Below are 25471 nucleotides of genomic sequence, written 5' to 3' on the forward strand. Positions count from 1 at the left end.
GAAAGTTGTTGGTTTAAACATACCCTACCTCACTGAAATTAGGTTATAAGTAGATGTGGAAAAATCATTACATAAAGTTAAAGGCATACAGAACGTGCAAAACAATGGGTTACTAGAAAACATTTTTCAATGTGATAAAACAGTTGAGTATATCTGTTAGAGGTTACATATTAGGTTAGATATAATTACAAAACAGTTTAAGCACTGAGCTATATAAAACTGAAGAACCCTAACGAAACAGCAACCTGTTATGAAAGTTCATAAAACAACATTGATTAGTTACTTATGCAAGTCAACAAGGAAACTAAAGTGAATCTTAAGCTATAAATAAAGTGAATTTTGTGTTATAAACTACCAACCCTTGAATGGTAAATTTACGTCAATACTACAAAATTTTTACCCGTCAAAGCATTTCATCAAAACAATGCAACTTCGTGACTTCCTCTGTTTCTTAAACAATCTTGTACAGTGGTTCTGGAGTTTGCAAAATGCAACGCATATGTAGCCTACCAATAATACGTTTTTAATAAAACAGCATTAAAACTGATTTATGCAATACAATTTACCACGATTCAAAAAATATTGTGTTGTTACTTCAAAACAGTAAGTTATAGGTAATCATTATCTTTAGAGATGAATTGTACTTATGGAATAGGAAGAATATACATAAGTGATCTCTAAATCGCTAAGAATGAATGTGAAAGTAAATTTCAGTTGTAGCAGGTAGACAATATAAATCACTTTAAGTAATATGCTTCATAAAACTACCAGTATAAAATTTTTAGCATCTACAAAGAAAACCAGGCGTGTGTTTAACAAAAATAACAGGGGTTGAAAATGTGAAAAAAAAATACTTGTGACCATAGTATAAACAAGATACTAAACCTTTTTACAAATGTAAGCGTGGGATCGATCATGGATCCAAATAAAACCTTCAGAACCGAATGGAGTTGAAACCCTAAGTAAACAGTGTTGTCATTTAAAAGTCTCATGTGACACTTCCAAAGTGTTTTATGATTATTAGATAAAGATTATAAAAATAATATAAGAGTTTGCAAATTATAAGTGGGCTTTAAGTTGCTGGAAATACGCTTAAGGTTGCTGGAAGTAAGTTTATGGTTGCTGGAAATACCTCATATTTAAAAAAAAAAAAAGAATAAATAAGCAGATTTATTATAGGCCTACTTGAGAAAAATAAAAAATTATTTCAACAAACTGTAAACTAAAAGTTTTTGCTCTAAAAACATTGACACGATAAAAATTATAAGAAATTGAAAATGTTAGTTCTGTAACTTACAAAACTGAAAAAAATAATTTTAATAAATCATAAAGTTTTCATTGCAAAAACCAAAAAACTAAAAAAAAAAATACTTTTAACAAACTACAAACTTTTAAGTTCCATAATTTAAAACTAAAAACAAAATTATTTCAACAAACTGTAAACTAAAACTTTTTAAAACATTAGCACAAAAAAAAAATTTTTTAAGAAATTAAAAATGTTAGTTCTGCAACTTACAAAACTGAAAAAATAATTTTAATAAAGCAGAAAGTTTTATTCTAATAACATACATAAGAAAAATTATTTTAAATAAAAAAAAAAAAATAGTTAAGTTTTGTTTTACAAACTAAAAAGTAGTTTTGACAAATCGAAAACTAAAAAGTTTTATTCTAACAACATACACACGACAAATTATTTTAAATAAAAATAAAATAGTTAAGTTTTGTTTTACAAACTAAAAAGTAGTTTTGACAAATTGTAAACTAAAAAGTTTTATTCTAACAACATACACACGAAAGATTTATCACAAACATAACTTTTATTAAACTGAAAAATACTTTTAACAAACTACAAACTTTTAATTGCACAAACCAACAACCAAAAAATATTTTTAACAAACTACAAACTTTCAGTTTGTATGATTGATAAATCAAAAAAAAAAAAAAACATTAACTAACGAGGTGCAAACTTTATGCTCCATAATTTACAACTGAAAAATAGTTTTAACAAACGTTTAAGTTCCATAATTTACAACTTAAAGAATAGTTTTAACAAACTACAAACTTATAAGTTCCATAACTTACAAACTGAACATAAAAAAAAATAGTTTTAACAAATTGTAATCTGAAAGTTTACCTCTGAAAACATACGCATGAAAAATTATGTTATGTCACAAACTTAAGTTTTCTTTTACAAACTTAAAAAATATTTTCAACAAATTGCAATTTTGTTTTTACAAGCTTAAGAAACTACAACAAAATATCACAAGTTTCTGTTGCATAATTTGTAACGTTGACATCTGTGTTTGGAGGTTTGTTTGTGTGTTTTTATCAGCAGGTGTCATTACGTGTTGCAAAATTTGAGCTCTCATTTTGCAGGTTTGTACTTTTTCATGCTTGTCTTATAAATTTGTGATGTAGATTGTGCTAGGTTTGTTAATTTTTTTTCAGTCTTCCGATTGTAGAAGTATATGTTGCAACAATTTGTTCTATAGCTGTTCATTTGGGTGTTCTCATTGTATAAAAGAAATGTTGATTGTTTAGCTGGTATTAGCATCATCTAAAATAAAAATGTAAAATTTATTCCTGCATGATAAACCTAAAGTTACATTGTTTTAACCAAGCTATTATTCTTACAATCTTTAAGCGATACTATATCAACAAAAATAATTTCCAGATTAGTTACATTTATCAAAATTAGTATCAATGATAACCTAAAACCACTGTTTTAGCGAAACGTAGACCTAAAGAAATAAAGGTTTACCAAAACCAACATAAACCGAAACGAAGATTAACCAAAATGGAGATTCCAAAATGCATTATTATTAAGCTTTTGAACAAGACATAGATTATAATATATATAGCTAACTAATAAGCGACTAAGCACCCCTTTGACCATTTACTTTACAATAAACTAAAAGCAAGCCACTGATTAAAAGAATCAAAGTATAACGAAATTAACTAATCTATACAAGCCAAAAAACAGTGCAACCTCATTGATTTACCGAAATAACAGATTCACCAAGAACAAAACCCAGCATTTGGAAAGATCTGGAATCGAGCTAATAGACCTATCCACCAGAATCAATAGTGAAAACTCTATTCCTGCAAGCAAACAGCTTTCCGAAAAAACATGGCTACACCCAAACCGACAAAAATTAACAAAACTTTAATAAACTAAACTAAATTAAATCCTACATATTAACAAAACATACAGACACATACAGAACATATACAAAGCATATACATACAGACAGTTTGCTAACTTACACGCGATCAGCCCGCACGACATATTGTACGAGAAGAAAAACAAACATACGTTGAAAAATGTTATTTAAATCGTCATGCTCTATATGCCTAAAACCAAAAGATCTGCAGTTTAAATCAACAACACTACATTAGTTAATATTTTGTGAGATTGATATTTTTATGTTGGTTGAGCAAGAAGCATAAATAACGTTAATAAACTTTTATGACCTTCAAGTACATTTTGGTATATTTAGGACTTGTATTGTAGACAATTATGAACACCTACAAGATTAAAACGATTACGCGATTAAAGCATTCAATGTGCAGCATCATGAAACAGAAGCGATGACACAAAGGTATCCTGTAACGTTAAATAACCGCAAACATAGGTTGTTTCCTTGCTTTTAAAAAAAAATGTAATTAAGCTCTGTAAAAGGTTACAAGCAGATTTAACATCTAATTGAAATCAACTTGGGGCTATGTTTCAGCTTTAATTATTCCATATCCAACTCAATATTAAACTTTGCTAACATATTTCAGTACAAATTAATACATCTAAACTTTACTAACATACTCTGACAATCTAACAACACAAGAAAAACTGGATAATGTTAACTGGCTAAGAGTGCATTGCACCAGCTGCTTGCTAGGCTATTCTGAACATATCATTAAACAGGAAGCAGGCTGAGTTCGTACATCCACAGCAAGAAAATGTTAATATGTACAGTATAGGTTGATATAGCATATTAAACCTTTATGATTTTCCAATATACTTTAGGAACATTTAAGACTTATGTTTATATGAAAAAAAAAAGATTGTTTTAATGTGAAAAAATTAAAACGTGTGTTTGAACTACAAACCAACAACTAAGCTAAGAATAAGTCACATTAAATCACAAGCAGAATTAATTAAGTATTGATAAGGTACTTTAAACTAAACATTATCATAATTTTTAACAAAACTATTCATCATAATATTATAAATTTTAGTTATTATTATCTTGAAATTAAATTTATATGTTAATTCAAATGTCAAGTTTAAACGGTGTAATTATTCATAAAAAAATTCCCCTTAAAAAATCCCTTATAAAATTTTGATCAAACCGGAAACCGACCGGAAATACGTAATATCCTGCTCTCTAGCGCCAGCGGAAACTGTTTGGGGGTTCTGGCAATCCTCTCCCACTACTCACCAGAAGCTCATAAGTAAACTTCTACTTCCCTTACATGCTGGTGGTGAGTTACAGTGTTTGAAAAAACAGTAAAACGTTTCTACATGCCTGTTTTTGCTTGGTTAATTTTAAATATGAACCTATCTTAAAATATAAATATGCTCATTTATTTTATATAATATATATATGCTATTTATTTAATTTTAAATATGAACCTATCATAAAATATAAATATGCTATTTAAAATATGAAAGCTTTTTTTTTTTGGAATACCATAACTTTAATAATTTTTTTCAGGAACTATCGTGGCGGAATTGTCCGATTTCTTGGATTTAAAAATAACACCAGGCTCAAAAAAGAATTTCCAATTGTTAAGTCAAAAGTTGAAAACAAGAAAAATAGAGAGATCAAGTCGACATCCTCAGTGGTTCACACTGGATGAGGATAGTGGAACTGTATCATTGCAACAAACTGTGGATCGAGAGGAAATTTGTGGAAATTGGGATCAATGTTTAATAAATGTTCAGGTGATTTAAAATGAGAGTGAAGGTAAAATGTTGTTTGAATGCCAAGTAACAGGAATGACAATGAATGTCCTGCTGAAAAAATCTCTTGTTTTTTGTTGTTGTAAGATTTAATACATTCAATCCGACAAAAACTTTGTCACAAATGGCAAATACAAACCGACCAATTAAAAAATTGACATAAATTACTGGATTTATTTTACCACCCATTCAACTTAGCAAGAAATTAATATTATTCACACACACTTTTGAAGGTTAGTTCTTGTAAACATTAAGAAATTTTTAAAGACTGCAATATTGATGTGTTGTGAGCAAAATGGTTGGAACGCCTAGTAAATCTAATAAAAAATAAAGAGCCCAAAATGTTTAGCAAACTTTTTGAAAATTATACTGTCTTCATCTTCAGTGCTATAAATGTAAGCAATCTCTGGTGCATCTTAATTTTAAATTAAACCTAAAAAGTTTGATGTTGAATGCCTGAAAATACATTATTAGACCTCGTCAAATTTTGAAAAACTGTGTTTTCTTCCAGATTTTTGTGAAGCGTCGCTTCCGTCTGATTAAGTTAGATGTTGAGATTTTAAATATTAATGAACATCCTCCCATCTTCCCTGTGAACTTCATCCTTGTCAACATTAGCGAAGGAGCAAGAGTGGGAGATACTATCAACTTGGATAAGTACAAAGCAAGCGACATGGATACAGGTAGAATGACTCCAGCCATGCTCCAGCCCATTCTATTGTTTGGTCCGCATCGTTGGAATCTTATTAATTGTAATTGGTTGTAATATTTCCAACCAATCCTTTTTATGGCATATAAAGAAAGATTGCTATCGGTGTTTATTTCTGTCTCTTAATTTTTAATATTTCTAGACCCTAGACTTAGAACCTCTAGAGAACTTATCCTTTCAAAAAGAAAACTGTTGTTATGTGAGGTTGTTTTGAGTAAAATGAATACATTAACGGTACAATTGAAATAATAGGTTTGAACATAATTTCAATTATTAGATTTCGATCTTATTCCCAGTGATGCTGAATAGTTTCTGTTAGGCTACCTTACGTATTATTTATTGGTAATTTTTGCTTGCGGGTGGCTGTAGATATTTCTCTAATTTCGACAACCTTTAGCTAGGTTTGACGCAAAGTGTTTGTGTATTATTTTTACTGTTTTTCTTATTTGTATTTTTCATTGCAAAACTTTGTCTCGCTTCCTTTCGAATTGCGATGATAAAATATAATTCCCCTCAAAAAAGAAAAAAATGTTTGTGACGTCTAAACGCTCAAAATGAAATCCAAATCCAATACGGTACGAGAACAATAAAATGAAAAAGATTTTTATGTCGAAGGAACCAATTCAATCACAAAGAGATCTACTTTTATCAGTGGTTTTCTACGATATAATAGAAATAAGCTTCAACTTTAAAACTTTTTAAACAATCAAAACGACAATGACTTGGCATTGAAATTCTCTGTTATGTTCAGGAAACTAAATGACAGTATTAGCTAAAGATAGGTTTTGATATTTGCTTCTTCTTCAGGCAATAACTCTTCCATCACATATTCATTGATCCCAAACGATTATTTCAAAGTGACGCAATACAAAGACGAAACAGGCACATCACATTTACAGGTTCAAGTCCGACAAAGTTTGAGTAAGTTTTTGTTTTTTTGTTTATATAACGTTGAATCAATGTCCTTTTGGTAAAGTCTAAACGCGATGAATGATTTTGAAGCTAAACGCATTTTCGGATTGTTGTACATCGATTAAAAAATTAACACATTTTTACGTTAATTTTGCCGTTAAAGTAATCACTTTTGCATGGTAGGTTGAGTGTTCTCAGCGCTTGTGTAGGCTCTGTCATTGGACACCGAATGTCAAGCCAGAATTCTTAGGGGTTATCTCTAGTCATGCGTATCATAGCTTAAACTTTTTTACCGTGAGAATGTCGCTGACAGAATTGCAAAACAATCCAATCTTAGCTCACGATTTACGAGTGCCTTACCGCTAGTGAAGACAGTGGAATTTACTAAATCCGATTCATAAAACTTGGCCGCGTCTTTTACGAGGCCCGGAAATATTTGGTGTAATTTATTAGGCGAACACAGTCACACTTGAATAACCAAGTTGACTTCAGGTTAGACTTAGTTAATAAGTTTTTTCTATTAAACTTACGACAATGTCTTTTCAATAATTTATTTCACAAAACAATTCACAATATTGTTACAATAACGATATAAATTGCTTCTGTCTGATAAGCTTACATAGGCCTGCTACAAATTACTAAGCCATACACAAGATAAGGTTAATTGAAAAAAAACCTCTTTGAGTTAGCATTGTAAAGTTTACAAAAGAATTGTTTTATTGCATTTTTTGTACAACCTTTCTGTTTCTACGCTGACAGATCCTTTGCAATTCTGCATGCTAGTCTGCTAGACCAGGGGTGTGCAAACTTGTAGCACTGCCGGCCTAAATACACATAACCAACCTGTTCTGCGCCCACAACTGTGTTCCACATAGACTATATAAAATACATAAGTAGCCTCAACGTAAGCAAAGTGCGGTCACATAGCCTACCATCAGCAATGTCACAACTAGGCTATATCCTTCAAAGAAACAATACTACTGTACTGTTAAGTACCCGTACTTGAGTTCACTGGAAATATCTATTGTTCACTATGTTAAGACGAATGTGCACTAAATAAATGACCACGCAGCTACCTCAAGCCTAGCTAGTCTAATTTCCCAGTGGTTGAAGTTGTCGGGTTGCCAAACAAAAAATAATGTTTACTGAACGTTCCAAGCTCGAGGCATAAATGAAAATTGTCTAGGGTCTAGCTCGAGGGCCACATTTGACTCGTAGGCCACGGTTTGCACTCTCCTGTGCTAGACCATTGGGTACAGTACCGTACTACGAAGAACTGATCACAACTGATTCAGTCCACGAGCTGAATCAATTGATCTCATTCAATCAATTGATCTTATTTCTTTCTCGCTGTCTTGGTATTATGTACACAGACTGTTTACTGGCAATTTGTAGACTGTTTGTTTACATGCAATAATTTTTCTTGTTACAAAAATTTATAAAAGAAAAGAAGTTTTTATGTTTTAATGTTCCAAAATTACGTTTATTTTTATTTTATAGATTACGAAAGCAAGTCCTTTTACAGTCTTTCACTTTCTGCAAACGACAACGGACAACCTACCGCAAGGATGAGTCACATACCTCTTCAGATAAGAGTAAAGGACGAAAACGACAACGTTCCTATATTTGACCAAAAGGTGGGGAGGTTAAATATCAATAATTAGTTTTTACCTCTTCAAGAATAGTTTTTACATCATTTTACCACCATTTGTTACCAGACATTAATGTTTTTACTTTTCGATATTTAAAGTTTATTCTATGGCGATCACCTACATAAGTGGTTCTTAAATTCAACGGTTAAGTAGTAAGCAACATAAGATACGCAGATGACACTGTCAATCTCACTGATACAGAAAAAAAACTGCAAGAAACTATGGACAAAATCAATGAAATCAGCAAAAAATACGGAATGAAATTAAATTCGAAGAAAACAAAGACAATGTTGATAGGAAAAAGCAACGAAAATAAAAAAATAAAATTAAGCTGGAAGGAAAACAAGTGGATCAGGTCACCACAAGATGAAAGATGCACCAATGATGTAAAAAGAAGAATCGGTCAAGCAAAAGAGTCATTTTGGAAATGCAAGGAATTTTTAAGAAGAGATATAGATTTACAATTAAAACTGAGACTTCTATCTTGTTACATCAAACCAGTTATGTCATTGTCATAGGAAAGTGAAAGCTGGACCTACAGCAAAGAAATTTATAAAAAGATTAATGCTTTTCAAATCTGGTGCTACAGAAGAATACTAACGGTATCATACAAACAACACATTTCAAACAAAGCAATTAGAAAAAGAATTGGAGTGCAAGAAAGATGGGCAAACAACTTAGGAACACAAAAGATAAAATTCGCGGACTTATTTTGAGAGGATCAGCAGAACAGCTACATCAATTGGTTATCGAAGGCATGGTGGAAGGAAAGAGGTGCAAGGGAAGAAGGAGACCAATTTTGGGAGATGATGTAAAACAGTGGGCTGACTTGTCAAGCATCGGAGAAGCAAAACGAGCACCGGAAGAACGTGACATGTGGAAGAAAATGACAGCCAACCTTCGGATCGGAGACGGCACGTCATGATGATGATGTTGAAGTATGAAGACACAAGCTCGGAAGAAACTCAACTGTAAACCTGACATGCGGTGACCATTGTCTTCACCTAAGCCACGAATTATACCGCTGACTTAAAAAAAAAACAGCTTCACCCTTTACATTTATGCGATGAACAGTAGATTTTGTTTCACTTAATCTTGTGATTGATGCATGATGAAAAATAGAAAATAAACTTTGTTTGCTTTAAAATCCAAAACATTTAAAATTTTTGTAATTTGACCTTCATTTGATTTTAAATTAGAAATTGATTAACAGACAACAGCATTGGCTGTTAACTACGTTTTTGTATTATTATTATTGAATGTATTGTTTGTATATTTTTCTTTTTTGCGTGTTTGGAAGTAAATATGGACCTGTTGGTCTGGTAAAAATAAAATAAAAATAACACTAATCATAATAATGTAACTTAAACTAAAAAGGGGTGGCACAAAATTTTACAAGTGACGTCCAGGGGGGCACAGTCCAAAACGTTTAAGAACCCCTTGATCTACATGATCATCAATAGTGATGCTGATGTAATCATAACAGTATGTGTATATGAGCAATCGACGGCGTCGAATGATTTCAATAATTGTGATCAAAATAAAGATTATTTTTATCTTGAATGGGTAATGTCTTCATTGTGATGTCATGGTTGTATGGACAAGCACTCATACGCCATATGCGATGATCAAAGGTATGGATGAGTAGCCGGGCGAAGCTAAACATTTTTGTGCAAATGTTGTGATTTTCACGCAACTATAAGCAACACGTCACTAACCGCAGCACTATCTCAAAATGACAAAACAATGGAACTAAATTGCGTTCATACTTAGCGCCCAATAACGAGAGAATGTAACGTGCAGTAGTTGGGATAATAGTATAGCCTACTCAGGTGCGTCTTTATATGGAGTGAGCTACAACTGTTTGTCTTGTCATAAAGTCTTGAAAGCAACGAATCTTTTCGATAAATAATGTGCTGTGTATAAACACAAACAATTGTTATCAAGTATCATTTTCTTTCCAAGAGGTCACCCCTATTTCTCTAATAAGTCAACCTTTGGATATAGGCGTACGCTAGTGTATATTGGGACTCTATTTTTTAACAATTAAAAGTAAGTAAATTAAATCATGTATTTTTTCCAGGAGTACTCTGTGTCTTGCAGAGAAAACGTGGAGACGGGGCAGGTTATAGCCAGTGTCCAGGCTCATGATGCAGACTCAGGATTGGCAGGAAAAGTTCAATATTATCTTGCCGGGGCCAACAAGCATATCACCGCGTCGATAGTTTCTATAAACAAAATCTCAGGAAAAATAACGCTGATAAAGCCTTTGGATCGCGAATCTTTTGACGAGTAAGCAGTTGCGTTATTTTGTTGCGAACCACATTCTGTGAAAAACTATCAGTATATTTCAAATGTACTGTACAGTAACTTCAAAGGACAAAATGGAAAATTAATCACTGTGTGATGTTTGAGAAGTTGTTGAATTGACGCAGTCATATGATTATTTCTTTATGAGTAAAAAATTAAAGTTTAAAATATTAAATTGATGCACACACATTAAAGATACAGTATGTGAATTAATTCGGTAGCTACCTAAAACATCTACTCTTTTATGTTGCGGTAGACCCTGAAATATTATTTTAGGTTGGTGGTTGCAAGCTTGCCTTGTTAGTGGAAAACTGTAAAAAACAAAAAGAAAAAAACTACGCGGACCTTCCATTGCTTATTGTTTTTTACCGTTTTTCCACAGAAACAAGCAAGCTTGCAACCACCAATCTAAAATAGTATTTCAAGACCTTTTGCAATTGCACTACATCTTAACTACATCTTAACAGTGAAAACAATTAATTTCATTTCATTTTGCACCGCAGGTTAAAGATATTCATCGAAGCGAGAGATTTGGGAAAACCAAGAAGGATTGGCCGCACCCGATTGGTTGTTTACATCGGTGACGTCAATGACAATGCACCAATAGTAACAATCAGCTACATAGAGCACGCCGAGGGCAACACTGGTATAAGACTACTGTTACATTAATAGTGTTTTTTTGTTTTTTTTAAGAGTAGGTATAGATGTTGATAAAAATATTCATATCAAGATGTTAAGATAATGTGATAGATGAGCATTTTTTTTAGCTTTAAGATTGATGACAAAACGTAAATTGTGCTTTCAAAATATTTGTATTTTCTTGAACTCAGAAGTGCTCAAAGTACATTCCACGGGCCACATGCGGCCCATGAAAAAACGTTTTACGCTCCCAACTGGGCCTATCTAGACTGCAAACTTAAAGCAACCGAAATTCAAGGGCAAAAGTTATTTAAGTACAGTATACTGCTGCTCCGAAGAGTCGGCAATAGACAAATTCGAGCCACACTAACAGGACTTCAGGCACCCCTGTAAATTACTAGATGTCTAATTCATACTGCAGTGCAATTAAAATATTTATATATTTTTTTTTTCAGTTTACATCCCAGAATCTATTTCCAAAGCGAGTTTCTTTGCTTACGTTAGCGCTGTAGATAGCGACCAAGGACGAAGAGGGAAAGTGTCTCTGAAAATAAAAAGCAGCATCCCATATGGGAATAGTAGTAAAGGAGTGCATGTAGATAGTACCGAGACGTTCACCTTGGATGCCAATGGATTTATCGGAGTAAACAAAGAGTTGGATGCTGAGACTCAAAATCGTTACAAAGTCATCATAACAGCAACTGATGAAGGGTCTGAGCCAAAGTAAGTTCTGAAGGATATTTTCATCTTCTTCTTTACACACGGCAACCAAACATGTGCTGTTTATTATTTTTACACCTGTTCACGTATGCCGCAATTGTTTCTATCTTACACGTACAGTAGCCGATACGTTTAACGCTTGGAGGAACGAATCAAACATGTCCCGAAAATGATTAGAGAAAGAAACAATACAACAAAAATCAACCAAATCGTGCTCGCAAAACTGTAAATGATAAAAGCATCTTTAGTGACTCTGTAATAGGACAACACCTGCTGGATGAAGAAGAATGTACTTTAAACTTTAGACTAGAAATGTTTTCAGTTCTTGCTAAAGGCCGTTCCTCGTTCGATTTCGCAGCACTGAAAGCAATCTTTATAAAAACTCTCCATCCAATTTTATACCGCCAAAAAGAATTCATATATGCCTTAAAATTTCTTCGTTAATTTTGAATTATTCTGATTAGCCAAATTTTACATTTCATTGTTCTTCTACTATAAATCTTCACCACTATTATAAGCTGATTTTTCTGACGATAGCTCCTGAAGAGAGTCAGATAAAAACCTGCTGCTTCGAGCTACAATGAGCAACTTTCCGCTGACAATAATGTAGCCTGCCACGGGGCTATTCATATTGATTGTGACTTATATGCTTTGCAAGGTTTCGTCACCTTTTCCCATTTGTTTAAATCCTTGTGGCTAGCGGCAACTAACTAACACTAACACACTAACAGCGAAAAATCTTAGTCCGCAACCTGCTTTCTTCATTGTTCTGGAGAGGGCTACATCAAAAAATACGTAATAACACGCCTTTGAGATAATATAAAGTTCTATATTTATGTCATCATAATTCTCTGGCAACCACCTGCCATCACACACTTTTAAACAGTTTCATAGTTCTATATTGTTCAAAGTTTTCCCTCGTTGTCAAATTTGATCTGGAAGCAGAATGTGTCTTAATATACTATATCAAATGGCCTGCAAACTTTCCAGTCAACAAATAAGTCTTTTTTACATTGATTCAACGTCTACAGACGTTATTTGCTTTTTGTTAAAGCGTTCAATACACTGACCAGCAAATAGCGAGCCATCTAATAAAAAGCTTTTTTACAGATCAACGAGCAAAGACGTCAATGTAGTTGTTTTAGATGTAAATGACAATCCGCCTGTGTTTGATACTCCTCTATACAATGTGTCTGTATCCGAGAGCACAAAAGTTGGGACAGCCATTGCAACTATCAAAGCAACAGACTTGGACGCTTTCAATCCCTCAGCGCTTCAACTAGACGAGGTAGCATAACCTTTGCTTTGAATAGTCGTTTCAAACCTTAAAATAAACTTGGAAATCTGTGAAAAGCTTTAAATGCATCGATTTTATGAAAAGTACTAAAGCAAGCACTAAGTTTTGTAAAATTAAGAGTAATTTTCCAAAATTTTGTTGATGATCACTCTTAGCAGTTTAAATGGTGAGAAGGATTAATAATTCTTCGAGGGGCTTGTGGCTACAGAAATATTAGAGGCCACCCAAGATCAAACTTACCATGTACTTTTACGATTAAATTTTGTGATTTTAGTTTTACATTTACTTATTTTATAGGAAACAAAATGCTTATACCATAATGTAGATATTAACGACCTGTTTTAGCCTGATGCTGCCAGTTGGATGTGCTTATATTTCGCAAAATTCTTATATATTTTTCTCAAAAGGCTTTACGTTAGATATTTACCATACTTGGTACAGCTAAACCAAATAAGTCAGAAAAACAAACAAAAAGCAATTACATTTTACGGACAGTACAACCGCACAACATTTCTCTATCAGAACAACTGATCTTACACTAACAAGAAATTTAAAATCAACATGGCGTCATTTCGGTATCCAAGTATTATCAAATTTAAATAATTGATTAAAATAACATTATTTTTATAGCACATGTTCATAGAGTTCTGTCAGTGATGTTTTGGCCTCTAATTTTACAGCTCAAAGGCATTGTTCCGTCAAGAAACGGAGATATCACATATTCTATATCTCAAGAATCAAACCTCTTCTCCGTCGACCCCCAAACAGGGGTTGTTTTATTTATGAGCCCTTTGGATAGAGAATTAAGAAGTTCGTGGATGGTAAGATTTGAACATGACTTAAAATAGATCTTTTTTAGTGTACATCTTAAAAAGGTGTTCGATGCATAAACTGTAAGCTTAGTTGCATAGAACTAAGAAAAATTTTTTGTGGACTGAATTCCCCTTTGTATTGATTTTTATTTTTAAGTCTAGAGCAAGAGAATAATTATTGTAACAATTGGTTCCATTGATATTGTGGTATCCAGATTAGTGCATGGTGGAAAAAGATTCACATTGAGTAGACAAGAAGGCAAAGTAATCAGTTTTTGTGCCCATCATAAAGCATGCCTTCAAGTGTTTTACCAAGACAGCAAAGTGCTCTCGATGGGTGGAGGAAGAATGTAGCCTACGTTTAATTTGCCAGGATTTCGAAGATAATTTTATGCACCGAGTTGTGTCGTTTTTATGCATAGTACGTTCTTACTTTTATAACAAAAATAATTGCTTTTTAGGTCACTGTGGCCGCAACAGATGGGGGCAATCCATCGCTTACTACTCAAAGCCATCTGCTCGTGCGGGTAACTGACACCAATGACAACGCCCCTGTGTTCGTCACCCCTGAAAGAGATGGGGCAACAGTATATGCTACGATCTTGAGAGATCATCTCATTTTAAAAATCAAGGTAGGCTACAGCAAAAAAAGTTAAATTCAAATACTATTTAAACAGTTGTAATAAAGCGAGAAACTTAATTTTTGACACCAACACATTTTAAAATTCTATTTTGTATTGCTTAAAAGTATTTCGAAACCGAAAAAAGCACTACAAATGAAACGACGCAATCCTTAGGTCAACAATCAGTTGTACGCTGGAAAGGCATCATTTTTGCTCAACGTATATTAAATGACCTTTGTTTCTTGTTTATATTGTCGTTTAGATGAGTTTCTTGATATTTTTACCGCTCGTTTGTATTTCACAATGCTACCTTTGTCTTATGATAATGCTCTGAAAAATATCTTGCCACAGTATAGTCCTTGCAGCTTTCGTATTTTCGATTTTTTTCAAAAGTTCTTATACTCAGCTTGTTAGTTTGTAAATGTGACACATTTTGTAGTTGTTTGATATCATTCGTAATTATTCAATTTTCAGGGTTTTTTTGTTCATGTCATCTTTCAAGGTGTCATCCCACTTTTCCTTTGGTCTTCCTTTTCTCATTTTTTTTCTGTCACTACATTAGGCTATTCCAGACTCACTTTGTTAGCTTGTTCTCAATCATTCGTTCAAGATGTCCAACCCATCTCGGACGATGACCAGACAAATACTCTTCAATTTTCTCAACATCAGTCTACTCTCGCAAGATATCATTTTTAATTTTGTCGAGAAGTGTCATCATACGAACCATCCTCATTTCTGTCGTTGGCATTCTCCTAATATCTGCCCTCTTCATTGCCAAGCATTCACTTTCATAACACATCACGCTTCTTACACACGCTTTGTAAAACCTTCCTTTCAATCTGCGAGAAAACATTCTGCCACAAAGTGTGCCTGACAACTCTTTAAACTTTTTCCAACCCGCACGTATCCTAGCCGTCACTGCTCTGCTGGTGCAATCATCTATTTCTAATATATCTCCAAGATAGCGGAACTCCGTAACAACTTCTATCTCATAGTAGCCCAATAGCCCATGATTCTTGTACGTTTCATCAGCTACTATACCCCATACCCCCACATCTTCTACACTCAAAAAGCATCCCACTCATCAACCCTCTATGAATGCCTGAACATCTCTTGTGCACCCAATACTTGCATTTAATACACTAAATAGAATTGCTCATTACTCTCTTGCCACATATTGCACAGCAGGGATCCATAACATTGACTGCCAATACCTCATTTGTACATTTTATTCTGTTTTTTGTTAGTTTTTTGTATTGTTTGAATAATGCGATTGTATCCCATTCATTTTCTGTGTATCTGTTTGTGGTAGCTTTATTTTCAAACACACAAATGTTTGCTTTACTGGATAAAAAATAGTAACAAAAGCACATCAACGGTAAATAAAGCAATAAAAACAAATAAATAAATGTAAATAAATAAAAGCAAGTAAATGATATATAAAAATTACAAGCACTTTTGATAAAAATTACAAGCACTTGTTAATAAAAAATTACACTACAGGTTACAATATTTAATGTATACAATCCAAAATGCAAAAAAATGGTCTTATTGTGAAAACAAAATTTTCTTAGGCCATCGACTATGATGAAGGCAACAACAATAAAGTCCGCTATAAGTTAATATCTGAAGATGGAATAAAACAAACCAGCTATGTCAATACATCACTCTTCATGGTTGACTCCAAATCCGGAGAGTTACGACTGAACAGAAGCCATTCTGACCTATCCAAGACGTTAGGACAGCATGTTATAGTTATCCAGGTACGACCAGAGCTTGATAACAGATAAGTTCAAATGAGCTATGTTGATTTGGTAGAGATATTTATTCTATTACAAGAGTCAAGACATGAGCAAGCTGTTTGTACTTTAATAAATAGAAACAATAAAAAATAATACTATGCATGCACCACATAACGGTAGATCAAGGGAGACAATCAAAACAAAGTAAAATTTCCAATTTTTTTCTAGTGGAAAGTCCCCAGATGATTAAAAGACTACTTGGTTTCTCGGTTTTCAAGTCTTCCTGATGTCTTTTTTAATTTTTACTTGTTGAAATTTCGGTGCACTCCCAAAAACTTTATTTTTAATCCGCCACTGGTACCACATGCAGTATTCGAGTATTTACTTCTATATGCTGTTTTCATTATGTTGTCAAAAGGCCAACTTGGTTTATCAAGATGTTTATACTTCTTTTATATCAGTTATAGCCTGTTCTACTTAAAATTTTGTGTATTGATGAATCGTTTTCGAGAGTTTTTTATGAGCTTCTCAAAAGAGCAGCGCGTAGGAAAAGTAATTTTGAAGATTGGGCTATTGTAAAAAGAGGTAAACAGTCAACAACCTCAAAAACAAGGATATAACTGTTCCAGTGACTGAAAAAAAAGCGCTTTTTAAGACATTTTATTCCTGATTAAGAATAACTCGACATGTTAAAATAAATGCTGTCTAATAGAAACGACAGGAAGCAGAACTAAGACCACTGCGTTTGCATTTCACGCTGGAGCTTAACAAATGCTTTGGCGACAAATTTTTCTGGTTGTTATGCAATTGAGAATAAAACGCGAAAGTGAATAAATAAAAATGTGTTTATGCCCCATTTACGTTTAACACATCTTGAAAATATTTAGTCTGAGCTTGCAATGTACAAATTTATTTCTAAGTACCTTTCAAAATAATCATGATATAATTTAGAGCTTCGGTAGAGAGTTTGTCTTGTTGAACTATAGGCATACGAAGCCGAGGAACGTTATCAAGTTTTACATACTTAACAATGTATACTTAACATACTTAACGTACTTACGTAACATGCTTAACATGCATACAATTTAGGCTATATTTTAATACCAATGCGCTTTTAAACCTAATAACTCTTATTTTGATATCTCTTCAGGCACAGGACAGTGGCTCATCTCCGATGAAAACGCAGCGTACCATTAATATTGTTGTCACTGACAAAGCTGTGTTGCCCTCTGCTAATTTAAGAGACTCGCACAGTGGCGTTATTGGTCCTCCTCTCTTGTACATTATAATTGCGTCGGTTGTTGCAACAATCTTGCTGCTTGTTGTAGTAATTATTGTGGTTATTTTCAAGCGCAAGAAACGAGAAAAGGTAAGTCGGGGTTAAGCAGCCTTCTTTTTTAAATTTTAACCTGCTAAGATAAATTTTTCATCTTTTTGAAATGCCAAAAGCCTTTTTCATCAATTTTAATCAAGCCTCGCATCTTTGAAACTGATATCATGTGATATGATACTTAATAGCATGATTTTGCTGCAAACCGGTTTGATTACAGCTTAACTGGTATGGCTTTGTTACAGTAGTTTTTACTCATCTTAAAATAAACCTTGCATGGCCTATCATAGTCAATTTATGACATAAAATTGCAAAAGTTTTTTTTCTTCATTTCAAAACCATATACTTTACATTGTTTTCTATAACACTTAGCCTATTTACTTACAGACTTTAGTATCGCTTCAATGCAAAGAAATCTCTGCTCACCCCTCTTCAGCAATGACTGACGTTTATAGCACCAATGTGCGGACTAGCACTCCTACCAAAACCTCATCGCGAGATGGAAGTATTGCAAAGGAAGATAAAGTTTGGTGTCAATCGTCCCACAACCAGCGATATCATTCCCTAACTAATGGTTCTACTACCACTGATGTCACCAACTTGTCAAGAAGTGACGTCATGGTGACGCATCAATTTCTGACGTTACCAAAAATGAGCTCAGCAACAAGCCCGTCACAAACTGGAAGCTTAGATGGAAGAAAGGTTAGTTCTTTGCGGAAAACATGATTTTAAAATTTCCTACAAACATACATTACAAATCATTTATTATTTTTGTATTTACGTTACTCACGCACAATTATGTTGTGATGAAGAATGATATTATAATAAATACAAAATAATTTGCTTTGCGTGCCCATTTTGCTACTGTACTAACAAGTTTTGACAAATTAATGTTTTGATTCGTTAGTTTTCTTTACAGTTGAGGTTTCCATTGAATGAATTAAATTCTTGTGCTGTAGATAGACCAGTAGAAAGCAGCTCAACAGTTTGCTCTTCAAAGGCCCAGTCGAAATGTATGGGTTAATACGCTTACGCATGGCCACCTAAAGATACGGCCTGATTTGTCACATTTTGCAGAAATTTTCAGGTTTTTTTAACTTTGGGCGAACGTTTAAATAATTTTTGTTTTAAATTAGATTTTTACGCTTTCTTTATTCTTTTCTCCAGACGACACAATAGGTTTTAACATTCTCACATGTTGAAAACCAAAAAAAAATTGATTTCGAAGATTTTAGTCAGACTGTTAATTTTCAATAACAGTCTGATTTTGCGTTTTTCAAATTACTTTTTCTCATTTGCTACTGCTTCCCCAAGGCAACAAAAAAGTTTTATGTCATTAGGAAACCTCAAAAAGTAAAAACATCTCAAAAAATGTCAATCAAGCACTAGCAGTAGCTGTAATCAAAATCTGCAAAATGTGACAAATCAGGCGCATCTCCAGGTGGCCATGGCTTACGGCTACAGAATGTGAATGTAAAATACTTTCTATCTGATTACCTAACCATCACAGACTGCCAGACGAAGGTTTATATTGAATAATCGTTTATTTTACTTAAGAAATACCTATAGGCCTAAATATAAAATGGTAAGTGGACTGATGAAGAATATAGTTCTTACTATGCAGTAATGAAAGCATATGGCATACATTGTTTAATGGTCTCTAACCGTTTTATTGTATCATCAGCTATAGGTTTAAGAACGTTTTCATTAGTCGATTTTACAAATAACATTATTATTCCTTCTGCCAATTTTATTTTATTTTTTATTTCTAGCTTTCTCCAGCGGCCTTGGTGGTTCCGTCTGGCGCTAGACCACATGATGGCGATAGCGGGCGTGGTGACAGTGACCCGGATGTCATCAGCCCAGATGGTCCATTTGAGAAAGGTTTGTTCATATACCGCCATTACCAATCGACTATGTGCTACATTTGAATTAAAACATCACCAGCTTAACTTTGATGGTGGTGTTTCATAACTAGTTAGGCTACTCAGAAAAACAAATTTACATCCTGAACATAACAATACATTAAACCAACTTTTATTTTGTACAAACTCAATACCATATCACTCGCTTTTGTGCTGGTTTAGTTACTTTGTAGTAGTGTAGTTTACTGCATAATAATTGGTTGGTGTGAATATTTATCCTCGGACTGAGAAAGCCTCTGAAAAGTTATTCCTGGCAGTTTCGCATATGTACTTGTAGAGGCTTTCAACCACTGACATAGAGCCTGTTACCGAGATTGACAAAGTGAACTTTCCGATTAGTATTGTTACCTGTGAGCTATTCCATCCACTATAATATAGATACCGCAGAATGGAGAGCAGTATTTCAAATGCGTTGCTCAAGCACACTTCGCTATCGAACAAAGCTATCTAGGCTGACAGTAATAGGCTTATGATTGTGAGTCTGCAAAGCAGAATCTCTTTTAAATCTCTGTTTACGACTTGTGAGTGAAAAGTTGCAAAAGCATTTCCATAATATTTGACCGTGGTGGTAAGTTATTTACATTTTCTTGCAGATCACCGTCAGCTCAGCAGAGAGCAAGAAAGGGGTCCTCTCGACGAAGTGTTTCACGATAACAACCTTGGACAAAATTGCAGTCCTAATTGTTTACGTTATGGTCACAGCGACACATGCTGGATGCCACAAGGTGTGGATTGTATTTTATTATGTTGTTACTAATACCCATTTTTGTAATAATGTGTTACCTTGATTATGTTTTGAATGAACGTTTTTTTGGGTTCTCGTTGCGAGCTGCTACCCAACGTCCGTAAAGTTTTAATGAAAGTAAAAAAAACTGATTTACTGAGTGGTGAAAAGGTGATGACACATGTTGTAGTCATGGTCACAGTGTAGTAGCCTTTAACTTGAGCAACAGTGCCATAGTGTAGTGCTATTCTTGTCTTACACACACAGCTACCAAATGTTGAATAGTTTTACATAATTTCAAAACTGCATTTGCACTTTGTATGAAAGCAAGTCTATTATTATCGGTTTATGACAATAATGTATAAGTTTTCGGTCGAGTAAGAGTAGACCAATGAAAAGATACCATACAACACTGACCGCTTTTGTTTTTTTAGCTTCCTCACAACCAGTGTTCAACAATCTTGCATCTTTGAATCTTGAGAGGCGCTTCACACCCAGTCCTTCTTCCGAAGCAACATCTCTTCCTCCTTCAAGGACAGAATGTAGCGACCAGTCCAGCAACTTGGAACCAATTCCTGAAACGAAGACTGTCCGAGTTTTTTGGCCTCAAGCTTACAATGGTTCCAGTCTTACTTCCATTTATTCCAAGCTTATTCCTTCGGTGTATCTAGATTCTGTAAATATGGATAGACGATTAGAAACTGAAGAAAGCCAATTGATAAAAGACAGCTCACATCGCATTGGGTCATCAGCAGACAGCACCACTACTGGCTACGTAACAGAGCCAGAAGTTGTATGATACATAGACTTACATGTTGACATTACAACCAAAAAACGCAGAGCTACATGCTTTAAAAAACAGTCCAATCATCCACCAGCCTACGTTGAAAAAATGTTGATATTTCCGTTTTAAGAAAGATTTTAAAGGTTTTTCAAAGCAAAAATCTCTGGATCAAACAATTTGCGAAAAATCAACGCATTTTGTCAGACATTGGGTTTTAGTTTATGTGCTGTCACTATTAGACCTACTTTAAATATCAGCTTGTTATTTTTAAGTGAAAATTCACGAAAGCCGCAAAATGTTAGAAATTTCTTCAATTTTGTCTATTATATTGAGAGACGCATTTATACATGTTTTGCGTGAATGAAATATCATTAGCTTTTGGTCCTGTAAGCTCTTTGTATCTTTCATTGTTGTTTTGCGGAACAAAAGTCCACATACATAGCATTTTAGGTTGCACAAGCATGAGAATCTTTCATCTGTAGGGACTTGGCAGACATAGCAGCAGTGGGTGCGTCTCAAACAGGAAAAATGTAACTAAAATTGGCCCACTGGCCACATTTATGAAATGTAATCTCTTTTTAGCCAAAAAGGAGACTTGTGCATTGTTTCAATGTTTGGCGACGTTGAAGCAATCTAAAAATTACAACTTTTTATTTTTATTTTATTTGGGATCTTCTGCAATATCGTGCTGGTCGGTGATCGACCTCACAAGACGATACTCATCGACGTGTTTAACCACCGTTGTACAATATATGACGTGAACTCCGAGGCACATTCGGACTTCTCAAGACACCAGCAGCTGCCTATTACTATCATGACTATCTTTGTCAAATGTCAAACAGAAAACTTCAAGCTGTTTGTTATCTTGATGCATAAGTTGATTTCTGACACCTGAACGCATGTCGTTGTAACACAAGACACTCTTTTGGCTGCAATCACGCCCCGGTGCTTTACTGTGCAATGAAATCATTAATTTTTCATTATTTAAACTTTGAATTTGTTTTACCTCTTGCCAAGTTAATCAATTTTGTCAGAAGAAGAAGTTTGCCTGTCAACACCGATTGTCGTTTTCACTGCATTGTAATTGATTTAAGTGGCGCAAACACCGCCGAGTTATAATAATAATGGTGTTCCAAGCACAGCAGTGTTTTTTCACCTGCTTATAGAGCTTTCTGCTGCCCCAAAATGACATGAGGCAGATATAATTGCTGCACAACCAAGCAGCAAAAGCCCATTGAATCTCGGTTGATAGTTCAAAACCAACCTGCGAACGGCACTTTTTACAGCGTTTCAACATTTGGCGACGTTAAACGGATGTACAAAAGACAGCTTTTGCTGAGAATAGATTATTGTTTCATCGCTGAATGAAAACTACATTGTGATGCCATATTTTGCAATTCCCATGATTTATTTTTCTTATTTGCTGTTTTGTGACTTTCCAGGTTGACTTGAACGGTATTATTACGTTGAGTTGACGTCTATTGTTGTTTAATCAACGTAGATTTGCCTGTCAGCTCATTACACTGTGCGCTTTGTGACAGCATAACAAGCGATTTTCTTGTTGAGAACAACTCCGAAATAATTGTAAAATCGGTGATATTGTTTTGTTTTTTTAACAAAAAATTTCAGGTTTGCTCAATTATATAGAATGTTATTCGTCGTCAGAAACAACAAAACAAAAACGTTCTCAAAAGGCAGAAATTCATAATGTGTAAAATGACATCATTTTGTACCAGTAGGCTACAATTGAACTGACTCGTGTGAAAGTAAATTCCTTTGCATTACAAGAGATGTAACCTAGTCGTTCATATCAAGCATTGTTGTGGGTTTGACACCTGACAGAAGATGCACTTCATTTGCTTGATCATTTTTTACCAGTTAAGTTTTTTCTTTAACTTGTTGTGATATGGACTTCACGAGCATGAAACCAAGCAACAATACTAAAAGATCAATAAAGATTTGAAACGTTTTCGGCTATACATCATTTAGCTATTTTCAGTTATTTGAAAGAATGATTTCTATTGCACTGAATAAGAATGGCTAGTTATTTGATTATGTCACAAAACAAGTAAAGGCGCAGCAAGGGGTAATTTAATTAAAATCCTTGCAACAGAAAAGTGGCCTTTCTAGCGAACCACTGTCAGTTGAGCCCTGATTAGTGGTTATATTAACTTTAGGAAGCAAGTGTTTCGTATTTTGTGCGTTATTTTCGAAAAAAATGAATAATTTCAAAGGACAGCGATGATCGTTTAGTTAGTGTTTAGGTACGATTTACAATTTAACATGAGATGTTTAAAATTTATACCTCCTGTATATTTGATTTGGTTACACCACTGCCCTGAATAAGCTGAAGCGTTGGATATGCAACACTGCTTGAAATCCCTCTGATCCACAACAGAAAAGGTCACAAATTACGTTCCTCGTCTAGCCGTTTAATTCTGTGACGGACTGTTTGAAAGCCCCACTGGTTTCAGATGAGACCACGGCTGAGTTGGATATGACTGATCTTTGTGAGGAAGATCAATTAAAACCTGTTTTGAGGACAGGGACCATTGAGTTATTAGAAATATGCCGATGGAAAAAATACCCCAACGTCAAACAGACTGCATAGTTACTGTCAGTGTTCGAGTCAACACGTTTGTGAGTCTGTGCTTTCTACTTTAAAACACAAGACATCAAAGCATCGGGAGTTGGAGACACCTTACGCGAACAACTTCTCTCCATTGGCAACAAAATATAAACCAAATTTCAAGGGGACCGTTCAAGACAAGGATTGCTAAAAGTTCCACTAAGTATGATGACATGCATAATTGCATAACAATAATTGATTTGGAGCTAAATTTATGTTATTTTCGTGTTTGTGCGCAACACTTACAATAAATCCAGCTGAGCGAAGGTAGCCTATATGCTTGAGTGAATAAGAGACAGGGCGATATTAGTGTGTGCCCGACTGCCCGTGTGTATGATGTGAGTGTGGCTCTGCGGTTTGCAAACACAAAAATCAAGCTCTTGGCATCTGGCTGGTTGGCCAGTGGCCACCCCTGTAGTAGTTGAATCCAGCGAAAAGACCTCGTTCAATGGGAAAATCGATTTGTACGTGGATTTAAAACAACCTACAAATCTTTGGCTTTTGGCAACCACAATTCTCTTTTCAAATTAAACTCGAGATCTGCTTTATCATTTAACCTTCATGGGCTTAATAGGCCTACTTTTAAAACCTTTGCGTAATCACCAAGGCTCACAATAAACAATCGAAAAAACACAAAAGTAAGGCTATTATACAATAAAACACCGATGAATGTGCGATGCTGTGAATCGTAGCCTGTATTTTTCACCCTGTGGTATTTAGCAATTTGAAAAAATAGCATTGCAGGCAGCAGCAGTATTTCTCCCAGTTCCAATTCATAGAGAGACGTTAGAATTTGGAAAATTCTTTATGTTTTTCATTAGCCGACTAACCCAAACAACTGTTCGTCAATAAATCATAATAGCTTCTTTAAGCACTTAAAGTTTATCGAACTAATGTAATTCAACGTTACAACAAATATAAAGTTAGTGGTGCATATTTCGAATGTTGTTTTTGCAAGTTTATGAGATTGATAGTTGTTAAACTTTAATCATTCATCAGTATTCTAGAAGAAAACTTCATCACTTTTATAGTGATTGAATAGATTCAAATGTTGCATTGATGTTAGAACAGACGATCTCAAATATTATTGCAACTATCAGAAACTCGGGGCAAATATCACCATGAGCCATCGCCATGTACTTTCAAAGAGCGAGGATTACTGAAGGAGAAGGCATGGGGTTTTGAAAACTTTAACTGCTCAGTTTGGTTGGTAAGAAAGTGTTTTGAAACTTTTATCAGGTGGTAAATTTAGCTTAGTTTTATGTCAGGCTTATTAGAAGAAATATAAACAACATCTTCTCGCCACATGTTTTTCAAAAAGGCTAACAAGCATCTTTCATTCGATTACGAATTATATTTTGCAATCACAACTTAAAATATCGTTTGTTATGTTTTTATGGTGAGCTTAAGCTAAAGTGCTAAACCATCACATGATACTGTGAGATTGCTCACAACTGCTCACATGCATGTCGACGTTTCATCAACCCGGCACAACTGACTTCCTCTTCCTCAAAGAGATTAATAAACCACATCTTTATTTTTTCATTGAATACTTTGCCTTTGGGAAAAAATAGTTGTGGTATAAATTTAACTAATGTATTTAAACTGCTTAGCCTACTCTAAAAAGAACCAAGCCTTATCATTATTTACTTACTGTATTTTAAGGTACCGTAGCTGCTTTTGGATAATTTTTAGATCAC

General features: G+C 34.1%; 1 protein-coding gene and 1 pseudogene across 1 annotated transcript; one reads left to right on the forward strand and one right to left on the reverse strand.

Moving 5' to 3' along the window:
- Nucleotides 1-5636: 5636 nt before the first annotated feature.
- On the forward strand, nucleotides 5637-23082 carry LOC145765949 (protocadherin beta-13-like). The gene is made up of 15 exons (XM_082577608.1): nucleotides 5637-5646; nucleotides 6480-6593; nucleotides 8085-8221; nucleotides 10320-10528; nucleotides 11050-11192; nucleotides 11641-11908; nucleotides 13016-13193; nucleotides 13883-14023; nucleotides 14476-14646; nucleotides 16212-16400; nucleotides 17530-17748; nucleotides 18097-18411; nucleotides 19482-19593; nucleotides 20228-20359; nucleotides 20793-23082. Exons 1-15 carry the CDS (start codon nucleotides 5637-5639, stop codon nucleotides 21155-21157), a joined length of 2703 nt encoding a protein of 900 aa, XP_082433734.1. The 3' UTR covers nucleotides 21158-23082.
- On the reverse strand, nucleotides 15308-16010 carry LOC145765951 (uncharacterized; annotated as a pseudogene).
- Nucleotides 23083-25471: the final 2389 nt, after the last annotated feature.

This window comes from Aplidium turbinatum, chromosome 3 (assembly GCF_918807975.1).
Source record: "Aplidium turbinatum chromosome 3, kaAplTurb1.1, whole genome shotgun sequence".
Lineage (NCBI taxonomy): Eukaryota > Metazoa > Chordata > Ascidiacea > Aplousobranchia > Polyclinidae > Aplidium > Aplidium turbinatum.